At 43.6% G+C, this 18,330-nt stretch overlaps 3 protein-coding genes across 9 annotated transcripts in view; 1 reads left to right on the forward strand and 2 right to left on the reverse strand.

The window, feature by feature from the left end:
• The window catches only part of GGPS1 (geranylgeranyl diphosphate synthase 1), a 14,956-nt gene extending 14,001 nt beyond the window's left edge, over positions 1-955 (reverse strand). Inside the window, exon 1 of the mRNA XM_032242306.1 lies at positions 951-955. The gene's annotated coding sequence lies outside the window, so the exon portion shown is untranslated. The remainder of the gene's footprint in view (positions 1-950) is intronic.
• A 1,463-nt stretch (positions 956-2,418) lies between these two features.
• LOC116526051 (translation initiation factor IF-2-like) lies at positions 2,419-6,807 on the reverse strand. Its single transcript, XM_032242307.1, has 2 exons — positions 5,010-6,807; positions 2,419-2,622 (listed from the first exon to the last, which is right to left on the reverse strand). The coding sequence occupies exon 1, from the start codon at positions 6,561-6,563 to the stop codon at positions 5,892-5,894; it is 672 nt and encodes a 223-aa protein (XP_032098198.1). The 5' UTR covers positions 6,564-6,807; the 3' UTR covers positions 2,419-2,622; positions 5,010-5,891.
• The window catches only part of ARID4B (AT-rich interaction domain 4B), a 174,087-nt gene continuing 161,205 nt past the window's right edge, over positions 5,449-18,330 (forward strand). For 2 of the 7 annotated variants that reach the window (XR_004257943.1, XM_032242299.1), the window contains exons 1-2: positions 5,603-6,013; positions 6,814-6,868. Coding sequence is in view for 6 of the 7 variants with exons in the window: in XM_032242299.1 (XP_032098190.1) it covers positions 6,863-6,868 (6 nt within the window). In the remaining variant the exon portion in view is untranslated. Of the gene's footprint in view, positions 5,468-5,507; positions 5,527-5,596; positions 6,014-6,813; positions 6,869-18,330 lie in introns of those variants that run through there. The other 5 variants (XM_032242303.1, XM_032242302.1, XM_032242305.1 and 2 more) reach the window with 5 other exon arrangements.

Genomic DNA, 18,330 nt, shown 5'->3' on the forward strand with positions numbered 1-18,330 from the left:
CCCAGCTAATGTTTTGTAGTTTTAGTAGAGATGGGGTTTCACCATGTTGACCAAGATGGTCTCGATCTCTTGACCTCGTGATCCACCCGCCTCGGCCTCCCAAAGTGCTGGGATTATAAGCGTGAGCCACCGCGCCCGGCCCAGGAATCTTTTTCTAATTGCTCTAGCATCTTTGGCACATTTTGGTAAGTTTATTACTTTTGTCCTCTTTTCTTTTGCTTCTTGGGACTATGACTTAGTCTCTAGGATCATGAGCCCGCTTCTAACCGACTTTTGGCTTCACTGCAGATACAACAAAAAGGCTCAATGTAGTATGACATCTAATGGCAGTTTATGGTTAGGGCTGTTCAATGACTTGCATATCATTGAATTTTGGAATTGGACGGCACTTTGGAAACCTATCTCAGTATGCTAGAAGATAAAGCATAAGAATATATTTGCGCCAGGCGTGGTGGGTCACGCCTGTAATCCCAGCACTTTGGGAGGCCGAGGCGGGTGGATCACGAGGTCAAGAGATCGAGACCATCCTGGTCAACATGGTGATATGCCGTCTCTACTAAAAATACAAAAAATTAGCTGGGCATGGTGGCACGTGCCTGTAATCCCAGCTACTCAGGAGGCTGAGGCAGGAGAATTGCCTGAACCCAGGAGGCGGAGGCTGTGGTGAGCGGAGATCACGTCATTGCACTCCAGCCTGGGTAACAAGAGCAAAACTCCGTCTCAAATAAAAAAAAAAGAATATATTTGCTTGAGTGAGGGCCACTTTTTTGAATGAAGAAAATACAGTTGAGTTCATGTACTTTGTGTTATTCTGATTACTCAAAGGTCCTTTTTTTCTGACTCACTAAGTCTGGGCCAGAGACTTAGAAATCTTCAATTTTAACATGCAACTTGAATGGTTCTGATGCAGCCGCTTGAGAATGTTAGGGGAACTAGAATAGGATGCTTACATGGTAACAGACTACAACACAACTAAGGGGATGTGGGCTACTACCAACAGTGAGGATGTGTTCTTTCTTTTCTTTTTTGAGACGGAGTCTTGCTCCGTTGCTGAGGCTGAAGTGCTGTGGTGCGATCTTGGCTCACTGCAACCTCTGCCTCCTGTGTTCAAGCAATTTTCCTGCCTCAGCCTCCTGGGTTCAAGCAATTCTCCTGCAAGCCTCCTGACTAGCTGGGATGACAGGTGCTTGCCACCATGCCCAGCTAATTTTTGTATTTTAGTAGAGACGGGGATTCACCAGTGTTCTTTGATTTCTAAATTTGCCCTAGTACTTCATAATGTTAAGTAATAAAACTCATCTGTTATTAGCGCAGTCACTTGATACGATGGTCTCATCACTGACATTCTCAGGGGTAAGGCAACTCTAGTACTGTAACTTCTTGCTGGCATTAAATTAAAAAATGTAAAATACACTTAGCAGAATCTGAGTTTTTTGGATTTATATTATAAATCAATTCACAAGACTTTTGCACATATTTCAGTAAACAAACACGTTGATTCATACACATGCAGCCAAGCAAATCTGAAGATCCTGAGTAAATACCCACAACGTTGCACAAAAGTAAAACTTCCAGCATCTTGCACTTATGTGTTTATTGCAGCACTATTCATAATAGCAAAGATATGAAATCAACCTAAGTGTCCATCAGCAGATGACTGAATAAAGAAAATGTGGTATATATACAATGAATTGTTACTCAGCCAATAAAAAAAAAAATGAAATCATGTCATTTGCAGCAAAATGGATGGATAGCCCTTACCTTAATAACAAGTCAGACATAGAAAGACAAATAGTACATCTTCTCACTTATAAATGGGAGCAAAATAATATGTATACATGGACACAGAGTCTGGAATGATAGACAATGGAGATTCCAAAGGGTGAGAAGGTGGGAGGGTGGTGGATGATGAGAGATTATTTAATGGGTACAATGTTTCATATATGGGTGATGGACACCCTAAAAGTCCCGACTTCACTACTATGCAATCTATGAATGGGATAAAACTATACTTGCACCCCATAAATTTATAGAAGTAAAAATAAACAAATAAACCCCCCCAAACCAAAATCTAATTATTAGTGCTAGCATTCCACTTTTCCAGCACAATTATGTGTAGAAGTGCTGAGACTACCTAATCTGGTGACAATCAGGAATTTGATGCTCCTGTTTTGTAGCGGTCAATGAATACAAGGGTAAAACGGTTTGAACCACATCGTCTCTGTCATGTAGTTGTTTTTCTGCTGTGGAATGAGATGTGTAATATGGCAACCGGAGAAAAGAATAAAACTTCTACATTATGCATGCATTGTTAGGCAGCTGGTAGGCACATAATGGATGGCTGAAATAGTAACACACACATAAAACTAACAACTGTGCAAGCACTTTGATGCTTCCCCATAGTGTAAACTATCTTACGGGTCACAGGAACCTTTTGAGAATATGATGAAAGCTATGAATCTTGTAAAAAAAAAAAAAAAAAAGCCTATCTATGTGCTAATATGCTCCAACAAGAATGTATGCACAGCCAAGACTTACATATAACTTCTCGGGGATCATGTAGTCCCTGAATCCTTTACATGCACCTCAGATTAAGATCCTCAGCTATGGAATATCTTTATCCTTCAATGCCAAGCAGACAAATATTCATGTTTGTGTTATAATAAGCTAAGACATAAATTCCACTAGCTTAACTCTTTATTGAAGGCAGATTACAAATGAAAATTAAAGCATGAAGCTGGTGTATAGTTGAGGTTACTCTTCAGGATGGAAAAGCATATTGTTTGTAGTCTGTTCTTGATTATCTATATGAAACAATCATGGAAAATCAGCACCCCACCAAAAGAAATCATTTTAACAACATGAATTCAAAGAGAAACATCCTATAAGAAAAATTTCTACACCCACCTTGACTAGCCATTAATACCAAACACATCACAAGGAAAAAGAGGCTCATAATCAAATAAGCAAAATAATCAAAATACTTACACGATTTGATCTCTAACATGGTACCTTATTATGAGGGATTAAAGAAAGAAGATGCAAAGCAGATAGAATAATGGCTTAGGTAAAAGATTATTGAACACCATTAAAGGTAGAATTTAAAAAGCATCTCATATACTTCTCTATTTAAATATTAGTGCCTATTTTTTCTCAACTAGCTTGGGAGCAACAATCATGTTTGTATCTTTCTCACAGCCTCCACAACACATTTGACTGAACTTAAAAATCAATGAGATCCACTTTCAGAATTCCCTTTTTTTGTCGGGATCTCTAACAGGTGTACCTATTGCATAGAAATCAGAGGTAATCTTCGTTTCAATTCTTAACAGCTTTGTGGTTATTTTTCAACTTAAAACACTAATTATGCTTATCTTCGTTTCAATTCTTAACAGCTTTGTGGTTATTTTTCAACTTAAAACACTAATTATGCTTTTTTTAAAAGAAGTATTATTCCTTTGCTCACTTAGAGATGCTTAAGAATACTCACTTAACAAGTTAATTTCCTTTCCCAGAGGATGTTTACATACAAGTATTTTCAGTGGTATGAAAACATAACCTCAATTTTTCTAGGTATCAACAACCAATCTGCCTTGTCTTCTTAAGAGTCTGAGGGATTCTACCCACTATGGCATATACTCTTACCTGCCTTTGTTTTTCTAAGTCAAAGGATTTCCCAATTTATCACAGCTGGAATTTTCAGCTATCATGTACTAAACTTGAATGTAAAGAGGCAATAGTGTGTGTTACATGAACTCTATTAGTTTCCTTTTAGAGTGAACTACAGAATACCTCAGTCTGAAACTTCTCACTTTCAAAATTAAAAAGCTATCAGAAATTTGTTCAAAGACTGAATCCATAAAGATTAATACAAACACTTCATTCTTTTCACCAAGTGAACTACTACTGCAATAGCCTCCTCCTCCAACTCCCTGCACTTGCCTAACTCTTTTTTTTCCCCCGCTTCCTCTAACTCTTCAGCCAGGAATGACATTGGAATCTGAGTCATCTCTCCCTTCTGATTGAGATTCCTTGGAAGATATCCCACTGCTATTAGGACGAAAACAAAACTCCTTTGCAAAGCCTATAAGCTTTCACACTCCCCCTGACCCCACCTCTCCAGGGTCAGTTCTTCATACTGGAAAAGCCCACTTGGGCCACAAGGCTTTCCGACAAATTAGCCTTTTTGTCTGGAATGTCTTTTCCTTTTCTCTTTCCTTAGTTAACTCCTGCTAGCCCTTCAGCTCTCAGCTCGATCCTCACTTGCTCAAGAAAGCCTTCTCCTTCCCTAAATAAGCCAAATTCCCTAGTTCACATTCTCCCATCACCGCGGAACTCTGCTCTGTGGCACTGTCACTGCGGTAATTTCATTGTTTCGTTCAGCGTCTGTCCGTCTGGCCAGGCGCAAGTCTGCGAAGGCAGAGGCAACCCCAGTGTTTCCACAGGGTCGGCGCTCAATATCCATGAAGAAATGAAAGCGCCTTCTAACGCATTAGACGATGAAACCAAGGCACACAACCTTGCTATAAAAAGTGAACAACCCATAGAAACGCTTTCTCTTTGTAAAGAGAAGGGCCTGACTTTAGAATGGCTAAACAGAGACATACAAATGTGAAGCGCATACTGAATCCTTCCACTCAAACTCTGGGGAGCGATGGGATCTGAAAGAAGCTGCCCAATACAAGCAGTGAATGTGAATCACTTCGAGGCTGATTTTCCACAGCGGCTGGGCAGAGAGCTGCAAACATTAGCAGTGCTAGCACAGAGCCCGCAGCGGGGAGAAACGGTGAGGCTTCTGCTTCCTCCTCGCTCAGATGCCCCCTTCCGCCCCACTAGGCCACCCCTTCCTCCTCCCCGCCTCAAGCGAGGGGATGGAAAATTCATACACAATCCGGTTCAGCATCCGGGTCCTCACCCTCCTTTCTTTCTTTCCTCTTCGCCCCGCCTCCCAGCCTCCCCCGCCCTCCTTCCCATCCGGGTTCCCCCCGGCCGCCGCCACTGCCGCTCACGGTTCAACGATGATATCACGACTTTGACGCCGCCGGTCCGGGAGTAGCAGCGCCCTGCATCAACTTCCTACTTTATAGTGCGGACATAGGCTCTTCCTGTTGCCTACAAGAATCCTTCCCACTACTTCACCACAGAACGCTCCACCCTCCTCAGCCGCCAGCGACACCGCATTACTCGGTGCAAGAAAATGCGCCATCCCGGTCACACTGCGCAGGCGTCGTTGCCGCCTCCCCACTGCTCTGTTGCCCCGCCCCTTTCACCTCCCCCCACTCCGGTCCCACGCAGGCGCGGGGCATTGCGGGCCTTGCAGTTCTTGCGGACGAGGATTTGCGCGTTGGCCCAAGAAACTGGACTCCATTTCCCAGAAAGCTTTGAGGCGTAACTTTCTGTTTCCATAGAACTGGTGGGAAAATGGCGTCGTTGTTTGTATGCAGGGACCAATAGGAACAGTGTATAGGTGGGTTCTAAAGAACTTTAGCCAATCCGAGGTCGTCTAAGAGGCCATCCGGGAAAGAGGTAGGGGAGGGGGAAAAAATCTAGGGGAGGGGAGAAAGGAGGCGGGCGGGGGGACCTCGAGTCGGGGGGAAGCGATGTTTGCCCGTCAGTCGAGTCCGGAGTGAGGAGCTCGGTCGCCGGAGCGGAGGGAGACTCTTGAGCTTCAGCTTGCCGCCGCCACGGCCACCGCCTGGACCTTTGCCCGGAGGGAGCTGCAGAGGGTCTGTCGCCGCCGTCCTCTGGAGGGCAGCGCGATTGGGGGCCCGGACCTCCAGTCCGGGAGGGATTTTTCGTCGTCCCCCTCCCCCCAACCAGGGAGCCCGAGCGGCCGCCAAACAAAGGTACCAGTCGCCGCCGCGGGAGGAGGAGGAGCCGGAGCCTCTGCCTCAGCAGCCGCTGGACCCGCCGCCCTTCTTCCCCATCTCTCCCCCGGGCCTGCTGGTTTTGGGGGGGAGGAGGAGAGAGGGGACTCTGGACGTGCCAGGGTCAGATTTCGCCTCCGAGGAAGGTAGGGACATTATCTGGGGCTTTCGTGGTCTCCTAAGGGGTGTCCTTTTGGGAGTCGCTGGGCCCAGCCGAGGAGCAGAGGAAGATCGCGGTAGTGGTCCCTGCGGCGCCCGTATTCGGGGCCTCGGCCTCCCGGGAGCCCCCACCCCTCGCAGTCGCCGGGTCCGAGCCGCCCCCTGGCTGGGCGGCCGCACACTCAGCGGTTTAGCGGCCGCGGTGGGGGGCCCGGGCCGGGTAGGGGCCGTGCCGCCTTCGGGGCCCTCGGCCCTCACGTTGTCCCCGCGGCGGGGCCAGATGTTGATCCCGCTCCCACTTGTCGGGTCTGCGCCCTGAGCGGGACGTGGGCAGAGGCTCTGCGGCGGGCCAGTCCTGCCCGCGGCCCACAGGCCCTCCTGGCCCCTCGGCGGCCCCCGGCTGGCCTCCCGCTCGGACTCTGCCCGTGGGGGCGCTGACTCGCTGGGGCGGGCGCCGAGGCCCTCGGGGAGAGCGGCCGGCCTTGCGCCGGACGCCGGGCTTGTTGTGAGTTTCTTCTCTGACAGAAATGGCGTCATTGTCGTAGACGGGAAACTCCGTCGGTTCTCGACAATGGGGACGGGAAGCCGCCGAGCTGTGTAGGTGGCTGGGTTTGCGGGGATGGCGGGGCCAGAGGGAGCCCCGAGTCGCCGTGTGATGGTTCGGGGCTGGCGCCCTGGTGCGGCTCTTTCTTCGGGGTTCGGGTGTCGCTGGATTCCTTCCCTCCGCCTCCACCAGTGCAGAGGGGTGCCTGTGGGGTTGACTGGGTGTCTTTTGTTTCCCCTCCAGGTGCAGGTGAACCTGGTGTTTTAGAGGATATCTCGGTCCCAGAGTCATCATGAAGGTAAGATTGCCAGCAGAAAACGAATCTCTGGGGTTATCGAATTCAGGAAGTAGGGGCCTTGGACCAGGTCGTCGTGTGGGGCTTCCGAGTTTTGCAGAGGAAGATGTGTTTGATGGCTTGGTGACCGAGCCCTTCCCCAGAAAGACATCGGGGTCAGCTCGAGGGCTTTGCTGTGGAGCTGGAGGCAGTTATAGGTTATCTCAACTGAAGATGGTTCTTCCATACTCTTTTTGTAGGGAATGAGAAGAATAACGGTATGAATTAAAGTATTTTAAAAGGTAAAATAAAAAGCAGGTCAGGTAATCCGACTCTAGAAACTGAACTGTATTGTGGTTCTATCAGTTACACTGATGAAAGAAAATCTCATTTATTGTGTAAACAGTACTGTAAAATTTTAGCAGAAAACTCTTTGACTAGTCACAAAAATAATCTTAATTGAAAGATTTAAAAAGAGAATTTTGGTGATCTTTTCACAGTGGAGAGATAGCAGTTGTTTCTTCCATTTCCAAGGACTTAGGGTTATATGGTTTATTTTTCTTTATTGATCTGGTTGGTCTGCAAATAAGTTAGAGGCTCTGTTGCATTGTGATGTATGGAAAACTGATGGCCCGCTTCCTCTTAGGTGTAAACATGTTAACTGAGTAGAGAATAGGATCAAACAACTTGCTTAATTGTTGGAAGAAATGATAACGATAAAAGTACAGGGTTTTTTTTTGTTACTTTAGAGAATATGTATGGGAATGCGGTCTTCTTTTTTTTTAAGCACATACTAGAATAAAACCTTAGATTTTTGAAAAGTCTAGATTCAACTGGTGGAACTTAGGCACTACCTTATATTTTTTTTCATCCATTGCAAATTCAGAAGTGCTTGAAAAGTAGAGTGTATTCACAGGTGTAGAAATGCAGCAGAGAGCATGTTAGAATATAAAGGTTGTCTACTTTTGACAGTTCCTTTGAACTATTTAAAAAATATTTCACTTGTCTTCAGAATCAAGACTGCTTTGACATTACTGTATCCAAATTAAGATTTGTAATACTTGTGTTTATAGAAGAAAGAAAAAGCTGTGGCTACTTAAATCTTGATCTACTGTACACGGTAATTAAGTTAGTCCAGTTTTTTTAAGGTTTTCTCTTTTTGAGTTTGAGATTCTGCAAACTACCTGAAACAGTTTATGCCTATCTCCCTTTCGTGTAAATGAAAACAGCATAGTGATGTATCAGGAATGAATCCCTTTTATTAGTCACAAATCCTAGCTATAACTCTCGGGACATGTGTAAAATAGTGAAAAGTGCATTTATTAGGTAACTCATACATGCACCTTGGTGTTGGATGAGAATTTCTTAAGAAAAGTTTTGGGTTGAATAATACAGAATAAGTTCAGAAGCTGAATAAATAAAAGGTTTAGTTTGGAGCAGATGCAGTCTGGCACAGGTCCCAGTGTTGTAGTGCCCGTCACTTCTTAGGTGCTCTGTAAATGTTTGGTTAAAAGAAATGTAGTTAAGTTGAAAGTCTTTGAGATTAGAATGTTTTCTTCCTTTCATTTCCTTGTTTTTTTTTTTTTTTTTTTTTTTAAACTAGTCTGTTTAAAAAAATGAAAGTATGTTGGAAACCTTAGCCTTAAAAGTTTCCTGGTAATTCTAGCCAAATGCAAATTTTTTGGTGTTATTTTAGAACTACTAATTTTAATTGCTGAGCATTTCTGTTCTTACTGCCTTTTTTTAAAAAGGTACTTTTAATGTTAAAAGAAAAAAGAATTACTAAAATAAATTTCTAACTTTGTATAAGAACTTCCTTTTATTATAAGTATAGCAAATCTTCTCTTAGAGAATCTGCTAGTAATCATTAGTACTAAAAACTTAGCTTGTTTCTTGCAAGTTTATTTCTTGTGTGATAAAAGATGAAAAGCTTCTTGTAATTTGTGTTTTGCTTTAGGAAAAATTGCAATTCAGAATTTATTTAATATTGATTATATTAGGCTTAACTTTTCTTTCTTTTTCTATGTTTCCCAATTTCTTTCTTTTTCTTTTTGAAACGGAGTCTCTCACTTTTTTGCCTTGGCTGGCGGGATCTGAAACTTCCGCCTCCTGGGATCAAATGATTCTCCCACCTCAGCCTCCTGAGTAGCTGGGACTAAAGGCAAACCTGGCTAATTTTTGTTTTTTTTGTAGAGATGAGGTTTTGCCATGTTGCCCAGGCTGGTATTGGACTCCTAGGCTCAAGTGATTTGTCCACCTCAGCCTTCCAAAGTACTAGGATTACAGGGGAGAGTCACTATGCCAGTGTAATTTCTGTATTACGATGGTCATTGAGCTAGAAAAGGTTTTATGCCATTTATTGGATTTTACCAAACATATTTGTACTTTGTAGCAAGCTTTTAAGCTTGAATTGTCTTGTATTAACAACAGATCTATAAATTTTATTAACTGACAGTTTATTGAGGTGATAGAAAGACTATGTAGTAATACTTTTCAGTTTTAAAGTTTCAAAAAAATGCTGTTTTAAGTGTTACGTGTTTTAACAATTTTCCTGTGTACTACCTTTAAGAATTTATGTAAATAAAAAATTCCCATTACTGACTAATACATGCTATCTTGTAATATTTTTCCAGTGTGTTTTTGAGGAATATGATTTGTAGTACAAAAGGAAATTGTGCTGTAATATAGATCATGATGTTGGTGTTAAGTTGAATTTATTTTTCATGCACTTGATAGACTTTTAAAAATCAGTGGTACTGGCTGGGTGCGGTCACTCATACCTGTAATCACAGCACTTTGGGAGGCCAAGTCAGGAGGATCACCTGAGGTCAAGAGTTCAAGACCAGCCTGGCTAACATGGTGAAACCCTTTCTAAACTAAAAATACAGAATTAGCTGGGCATTGTATGGCTGTAATCCCAGCTACTCGGAAGGCAGAGGTTGGGGAATCACTTGAACCTGGGAGGCAGAGGTTGCAGTGAGCTGAGATCATGCCACTGCACTCCAGCCTGGGCGAAAAAAGTGAAACTCTGTTTCAAAAAAAAAAAAAAAAAAAGTAAATAAATAGATAAAATAAAAATCAGTGGTATCACATTATCACTAGATAGTAGCTTATTAAAGTTTGTAAATAATTCTAAGACTTACATGTCAGGTTGATATTTTACTTTTCTTTTTTTAACTAAAAAATTTTTTTCTGCATCTGTATGGTACATGTTATCAACATCTCTCATTACATAGCAGTAAATTTTCAATTAAAATGGGCTGGACATACCAGACTCTTTAGAGGATGAGTGATTTAGATAGTTATACCTTGCTGGGCATGGTGGCTCATGCTTGTAATCCCAGCACTTTGGGAGGCTGAGGTGGGTGGATCACTTGAGGTCAGGAGTTTGAGAGCCCCCTGGCCAAAATGGTGAAACTCTGTCTCTACTAAAAGTGCAAAAAAATTAGCTGGGGATGGTGGTGCATGCCTGTATTCCCAGCTACTCAGGAGGCTGAGGAAGGAGGATCGATTGGACCCAGGAGGTGGAGGTTGCCATGAATTAAGATGGCATCACTCCACTCTAGCTTAAGTGACAGGGAGACTCCATCTCAGAAAAAAAAAAAGGATGGTTATACTTAGAATCTGCATACATTGGCTTTTTCAGATATACTTTTCTTTCTTCAATAATGACTGGCTTTTGCCACATGAAAATAATGGATTGTTTACAAATCCGCTTTTTTAATGCCCTGTGTGTGTGTGTACATGTTCTCCCTCTCTCCCCCTTCTACCTTTCTTTCTCTCCCTATCCACTCTTGTCAGTTCCTTCCCCTCTTTCCCTTTTTTTCTTTCCCTGTATCGTTTTTTCCTTCCTCCTCTTCCTTCTGTCCCATCCCTCCTTCAGAAATCATTCATTCATTTAACAACAGCCTCTTCCATGTATCAGGTGATATGGAATGAAGGTGGGTAAGGTAGACCGGCTTTTGAGGAGCTCACAGTGTTGCAGAAGATGCAGATAAATAAAGCAAAACTCACAGCATATTGATTTATAAGACTATTCCAACGTAAAATAGTTGTAGGAAATGCTATAGGAGGATAGAAGAGGACATCTAAATCAGAGAGATATGGAAAGTTTTCTGGTGGAGTTGACATCTAAGCTGAATGTGAAGGCTTTTGCTAGGCAAAGACGAGAAGAAGAGAGTTTTTTAGATAGAGGTTAACATACTGGAAAATGAACAAAACAAGGTCAAGTTATCTGGAAACTGTAAATTGAAAATTTTCTTGGCTGGGTGTGGGATTACAGGCTGATGCCTGTAATCCCAACACTTTGGGAGACTGAGGCAGGTGGATCACCTGAGTTCTAGACCAGCCTGGCCAAGAGGGTGAAAACCTGTCTCTACTAAAAATACAAAATTAGCAGGGTATGGTGCCACACACCTGTAATCCCAGCTATCAGGGAGGCTGAGGCAGAAGAATTGCTTGAACATGGGAGGTGGAGGTTATAGTAAGCCGAGATCATGCCATTGCACTCCAGCCTTGGTGACAAGGGGGAAACTCTTTTGAAAACTACATGGAAAGGCCGGGCATGGTGGCTCACACCTGTAATCCCAGCACTTTGGGAGGCCGAGACGGGTGGATCACGAGGTCAAGAGATCGAGACCATCCTGGTCAACACGGTGAAACCCCGTCTCTACTAAAAATACAAAAAATCAGCTGGGCATGGTGGCGCGTGCCTGTAATCCCAGCTACTCAGGAGGCTGAGGCAGGAGAATTGCCTAAACCCAGGAGGCGGAGATTGCGGTGAGCTGAGATCGCGCCATTGCACTCCAGCCTGGGTAACAAGAGCGAAACTCCATCTCAAAAAAAAAAAAAAAAAAAGAAAACTACATGGAGCCATTGAAAGTTTTTTTTTTTTTTTTTAAAGATGAAGTTTTGCACTTCTTGCCCAGGGTGGAGTGCAATGGTGCAATCTTAGGCTCACTGCAGTCTCCGCCTCCTGGGTTCAAGCAATTCGTCTGCCTCTGCCTCCGCCTCCTGAGTAGCTGGGATTACAGGTATCCGCCAGCAACCTGGCTAATTTTTGTGTTTTTAGTAGAGATGGGGTTTCACCATGTTGGCCAGCTGGTCTTGAACTCCAGAACTCAGATGATCCACCCGACTCGGCCTCCTAAAGTGCTGGGATTACAAGTGTGAGCCATCATACCTGGCCTGAAAGTTTAAGGAGTAATGATACCGGATTTGCATCGTAATCACTTTGGTAGTACTGTCGTGAATACATCAAAAGGGAGCGTTGGCGGGGCGGTGGCTGACACCTGTAATCCCAGAACTTTGGGAGGCTGAGGCGGGTAGATCATGAGGTCAGGTGTTCAAGACCAGCCTGACCAATATGGTAAAACCCTGTCTCTACTAAAAATACAAAAATTAGTGGGATGTGGTGGCATGTGCCTATAGTCCCAGCTACTCAGGAGGCAGAGGCAAGAGAATCACTTGAACCCGGGAGGCGGAGGTTGCAGTCAGCCAAGATCGTGCCACTGCACTCCAGCCTGGGTGACAGAGCAAGACTCTGTCACCTAAAAAAGGGAGTACTGAGGCCAGGTGTGGTGGCTTATGCATGTAATCCAAGCGTTTTGGGAGGCCTAGGTGGGCGGATCACCTGAGGTCAGGAGTTGGAGACCAGTCTGACCAACATGGTAAAACCCCATCTCTACTAAAAATATAAAATTAACTGGGCATGGTGGTGCATGCCTGTAATTCTAGCTACTTGGGAGGCTGAGACATGAGAACTGCTTGAACCAGGAGGTGGAGGTTGCAGTGAGCTGAGATCAGGCCACTGCAAAAAAGTGGGAGAGCTGAATATAAAAATGGAAATTCCAGATAAGAAATCCAAGTAGAAAATGAATAAGGGCCTGAACTAATGCAGTGGGAGGGGAACAGAGATGATAGATCTGAGACTTTAAGAAGTAGAATTCAGGACATAGTAACTTGTCCTGGGGTAGGAAGAAGATGGAGGTTTTTGTCATAGGAAATTAGGTAGATGTTACTGTCATTTGAAGCATTCTGTCATTGGACATGCTAGTTAAGATGTAAGAGTGAGAGAGTAGGTAGGGTGAAGTCAGAAGCTTGGTTAATCTGGTGTGAATGTTAACCTTGTAACTATGATATTTGAAGGGATTTAAGATCCATAATATGGCAACTTTTGTGCTATAAATTTGTGGTCCTTTTGATGAACAGATAATCTTGTAAAATACTTGTTTTCTGTCCAAATTGCTAAGTCTTTGTTTACTGCAATTAAAAAAAATACTAGATGAGTACATATGTCTGAAGAATGTGTTTTTGCCAAGTCAGCCAGTGAATTCAGTCATTGAAGACATTGTGTACCTTCCTTGTGCCAGACATTGTTCTGGGTTTTGAGGATGCACCAGTGAGTAGAACAAGGTTCTTAACCTCATGGAATTTACTTTTTTGTTGTTGTTGTTGAGATGGAGTTTCGCTCTTGTTACCCAGGCTGGAGTGCGATGGCGCAATCTCGGCTCACCGCAACCTCCGCCTCCTGGGTTCAGGCAATTCTCCTGCCTCAGCCTCCTGAGTAGCTGGGATTACAGGCATGCGCCACCATGCCCAGCTGATTTTTTTTTTGTATTTTTAGTAGAGACGGGTTTCACCATGTTGACCAGGATGGTCTCGATCTCTTGACCTCGTGATCCACCCGCCTCGGCCTCCCAAAGTGCTGGGATTACAAGCATAAGCCGCCGCACCCAGCCCTGGAATTTACTTTCTCCTATGGTGGACACACACTAAGGAAAAAAAATAGTAGTAAGTGCTATGAAGAGAAATACAGAATCAGAATAAGAGGTTAGAGTGTCAGATAGTGGGTTACTTTAGGTGATAATAGAGGGCCTTTTCTTTTCCTTTTTTTTTTTTTTGAGGTGGAGTTTCAATCTTGTTGCCCAAGCTGGAATGCAATGGCGTGATCTCAGCTCACTGCAACCTTCACCTCCTGGGTTCAAGCGATTCTCCTGCCTCAGCCTCCCGAATAGCTGGGATTACAGGTGCACACCATCACGCCTAGCTAATTTTTTGTATTTTTAGCAGAAATGGGGTTTCACCTGTTGGCCAGACTGGTCTCAAACTCCTGACCTTGTGATCCGCCTGCTGTGGCCTCCCAAAGTGTTGGGGTTACAGGCGTGAGCCACTGTGCCCGACCCCTCCCTCCTTTTAAAAAAGTATTTTTGTTGTGATTAGTTGGTAGATGGGATTATTGGAACTGAGTATGACCATGAAGGGATTGTCAACTCTTAGCCTTCCCTATTAGTGAGCAGTGAACATTGAGTTGAGCAGTCCTTTCACTTGTTTTTGTTTTCAATTTTAAAAAACGAGATATAATTCACATACCATAAAATTTACCCTTTTATTTATTTTTTTGGCTTCAGTCTGTTGCCCAGGTAGGAGTGCAGTGGCACAGTCATATCTCACTGCAGCCTTGGGTTTTCAGTGGGCTCACGTGATCCTGCTTTAGCCTCCCAGGTGGCTGGGACCAGAGTGTGTGGCACCATGCCCAGCTAATTTTTAAATTTTTTGTGGAGATCTCACTGTGTTGCCCAGCCTGGTCTTGAACTCCTGCGCTCAAATGATCCTCCTCTTTTGGCCTCCCAAAGTGTAGGAATTACAGGCATGAGCCAGTGCACCTCACCAAATTCACCTTTTTTTTTTTTTTTTTTTTTTTTGAGGGGGTTTTCTTGTTTTTGCCTCCATCAAATACTATCTTTTGAAAAGTTTTTGATTGTTAAATTTTTTGTGTTTGTTTTTTAGAGCCTTTCTGTGTTACCTAGGCTGGCGTTTACCTCTTCAGTTCAAGTGATCTTCTCCCCCTCAACTTCCTTAGTAACTGAGACTACAGGCATATGCTACTATCCCCAGTTATCCATCACTACTGTTTAACTCCAGAAGATTTCCAAATTCCCAGAAAGAAACTTATTACCTATTAGCAGTCATTCACTGTTCTCCTTTTCTTCTATCCCTCTAATAACTAATAATGAATCTAAATTTTCTTTCCTTTTTTTTTTTTTGAGAAGATACTTCATTCTGTTACCCAGACTGGGGTGCCGTGGCGTGACCATAGTTCACTGCATCCTCAGCCTCCTGGGCTCAAGCGATCTTCCTGCCTCCAACTTCCAAGTAGATGGGATTATGGGTGTGCACCACCATGCCCAACACATTTTTGAATTTTTTGTAATGGCAAGGTCTCACTATGTTTCCTAGGCTGTTCTGAAACTCCTGAGCTCAGGTGATCCTTTTATGTTAGCCCCCAAAGTGCTGTGATTATAAGCGTGAGACACTGAGCCTGGCTTTTACTTTGTCTGTAAGGATTTGTGTATTCTGGACATTTTCTATAAATGGAATCGTATAATACATATGTGGCCTTTTGTACCTGCTTTCTTTTACTTCCCATAAGTGAAAGAAGTAACACGTGTTGGCTGGGTGTGGCGGCTCATGCCTGTAATCCCAGCACTTTAGGAGGCCATGGTGGGTGGATCACGAGGTCAGGAGTTCAAGACCAGCCTGGCCAAGATGGTGAAACCCCAAAAATACAAAAATTAAATAGGTGTGGTGGCGGGCTCCTGTAATTCCAACCACAAGAGGCTGAGGCAAGGAGGCAGAGGTTGCAGTAAGCCGAGATTTGCACCACTGCACTCCATACTGCAGGACATGAACGAGACTCCGTTTCAAAAAAAGAAAAAAAAAAGGGGCAAGTGTTAATAATATGCTCCTTTTTATTGCTGAATAATACTCTGTCTTTTTTTTTTTTTTTTTTTTTTTTAATAAAGATGGGGTTTCACCATGATGGCCAGGCTGGTCTTGAACTCCTGACCTCAAGTGATACACCCACCTCGGCCTCCCAAAGTGCTAGGATTACAGGTGTGAGCCACCGCACCCGGCCAATACTCGTGTTTATGAAGATACCACATCTTGTCAGTCTACTTACTTGGAGGACATGTGGGTTATTTCTGCTTTTTGCTTATTGTGAGTAATCCTGCTATGAGCATATGTATGTAAGTTTTCGTGTGAACATGTATTTTTAATTCTGTTGGGTCCTGGGTGTGGACCTTTCAGTTTTTAGGGTACTAATATTACCTGTGTGATAACCTGTAGAGTGCTGAGTGTTTAACTTCATGTATTTTGCCTTGTGGCAAGTGGCCACCAAGGAGTTGAACATTTAAAAAAATTAATTCAATATTTATTGAATACTTACTGTGTGTTGGCCTCTGTTCTAGCCAGTTAGAATATATCAGGGAACAAAACAGATAGAAATTCCTGGCTCTGTGGATCTCTTAGGAGCACAGGAAACTCTGACATTTAAGATTTCCATAGAAAATAATGTGCTTTTAGAAATCTCATCATTTTCATTCTAAAATTGGAGACAACATTCAGGTTTGGGGGAAGAAAAAATGAGTTTATGGAAGTATATCAGCAGATTACTAGAAAATAAAAAGTAGATATATTAAGTCAGCATAGACAAATAAACCAGTCTTCATGTTCACCTTGCCATACTGGGTCATATTTTAGGGTGGTTAGTAGAAGCAAATGACATAATGAAAGAGTCAAAAGGGAAAAGTTTTAAATAACACTTGCCTTACTCTGAGCATAGTTTCCCCTTTCCTTAATTAACACTGGCTTAAATATTACTCAGAAAGTCCAAGTGTAGGCTTCAGAGGAGAGGAGCCATAGCTTTTATCAGATTCTTCTTTTATTTTATTTTATTTATTTTTCGAGATGGAGTCTCACTCTGTTGCCAGGCTGGAGTGCAGCAGTGTGATCTCAGCTCACTGCAGCCTTCACCTCCCGGATTCAAGCGATTCTCCTGCCTCAGCCTCCTGAGTAGCCGGGACTGACAGGCACGTGCCACCATACCCGACTAATTTTTTTTTTTTGTTAGTAGTACAGACAGGGTTTCACCATTTTGGCCAGGATGGTCTTGATCTCCTGACATCATGATCTGCCCACCTCGTCCACCCAAAGTGCTGGGATTATAGGCTTGAAACACAGCACCTGGCCTTTCATCAGATTCTTGATGGAACTCATAATACAAACGTTAAGAAACACAGCGTGATGGCTCAAGCCTGTAATCCCAGCACTTTGGGAGGCTGAGGCAGATGGATCACCTGAGGTCAGGAGTACAAGACCCTCCTGGCCAACATGGTGAAACCCCGTCTCTACTAAAAATACAAAAAATCAGCTGGGCATGGCGGTGCGTGCCTGTAATCCCAGCTACTCGGGAGGCTGAGGCAGGAGAATTGCCTGAACCCAGGAGGCGGAGGTTACGGTGAGCCGAGATCGTGCCATTGCACTCCAGCCTGGGTAACAAGAGCGAAACTCCGTCCCAAAAAAAAAAAAAAAAAAAAAATTGCAGAATCAGAAGAAAGTTTTTCTTGTGTCTGAAATGTTAACATTTAGGTGAAATGCTTAATTAGGTTGAATATCACTTATCTGAAATGTTTGGGACTAGAAATATTTGCGATTTTTTTCGGATTTTGGAATATTTGCATTTATATACTTAGGAATTGAACATCCCAAATCTGAAAATCCAAAATGTTCCGGTGAGCATTTCCCTTTGATGTTATATGAGCACTCAAAAGGTTTCAGTTTTTGTAGCATTTCTGCTTTTTGTGTTTTATGTTTATAAATGTATATGTATATATATAGTTTTTTTTTGTTTTTTTTTTTTAAAGATGAAGTCTCACTCTGTTACCCAGGCTGGAGTGCAGTGGCGCTATCTCGGCTCACTGCAACCTTTGCCTCCCAGATTCAAGTGATTCTCCTGCCTCAGCCCCTCCAATAGCTAATTTTTGTACCTTTCCATTTTCTACCGCCTTTTTTTTTTTTTGAGACAGAGTTTCGCTCTTGTTACCCAGGCTGGAGTGCAGTGGCGCGATCTCGGCTCACTGCAACCTCCGCCTCCTGGGTTCAGGCAATTCTCTTGCCTCAGCCTCCTGAGTAGCTGGGATTACAGGCACGCGCCACCATGCCCAGCTAATGTTTTGTAGTTTTAGTAGAGGCGGGGTTTCACCATGTTGACCAGGATGGTCTCGATCTCTTGACCTCGTGATCCACCCGCCTCGGCCTCCCAAAGTGCTGGGATTACAGGCTTGAGCCACCGCGCCCGGCCTAATTTTTGTATTTTTTAGTAGAGATGGGGTTTTACCATATTGGCCGGGCTGATCTTGAACTCCTGACCTCAGGTGATCCACCTACCTCGACCTCCTAAAGTGCTGAGATTGCAGGTGTGAGCACGGTGGCCGGCCGATTTTTGCATTTTTGGATTAGGGATACTCAGTGTGAATTGCTTGAAATGTTTAACTTTTTGAATTCCTAAGAATAATTTTTTTTTTTTGGCCGGGCGCGGTGGCTCAAGCCTGTAATCCCAGCACTTTGGGAGGCCGAGGCGGGTGGATCACGAGGTCAAGAGATCGAGACCATCCTGGTCAACATGGTGAAACCCCGTCTATACT

This window comes from Sapajus apella, unplaced genomic scaffold (genome assembly GCF_009761245.1).
Source record: "Sapajus apella isolate SASKATOON/1434 unplaced genomic scaffold, GSC_monkey_1.0 scaffold49, whole genome shotgun sequence".
NCBI classification, from domain to species: domain Eukaryota; kingdom Metazoa; phylum Chordata; class Mammalia; order Primates; family Cebidae; genus Sapajus; species Sapajus apella.

What these genes read in the sequence shown, in the direction of transcription:
- LOC116526051 (XM_032242307.1), bottom strand. Translation starts at nt 6,563, where the DNA reads ATGACGCCATTTCTGTCAGAGAAGAAACTCACAACAAGCCCGGCGTCC.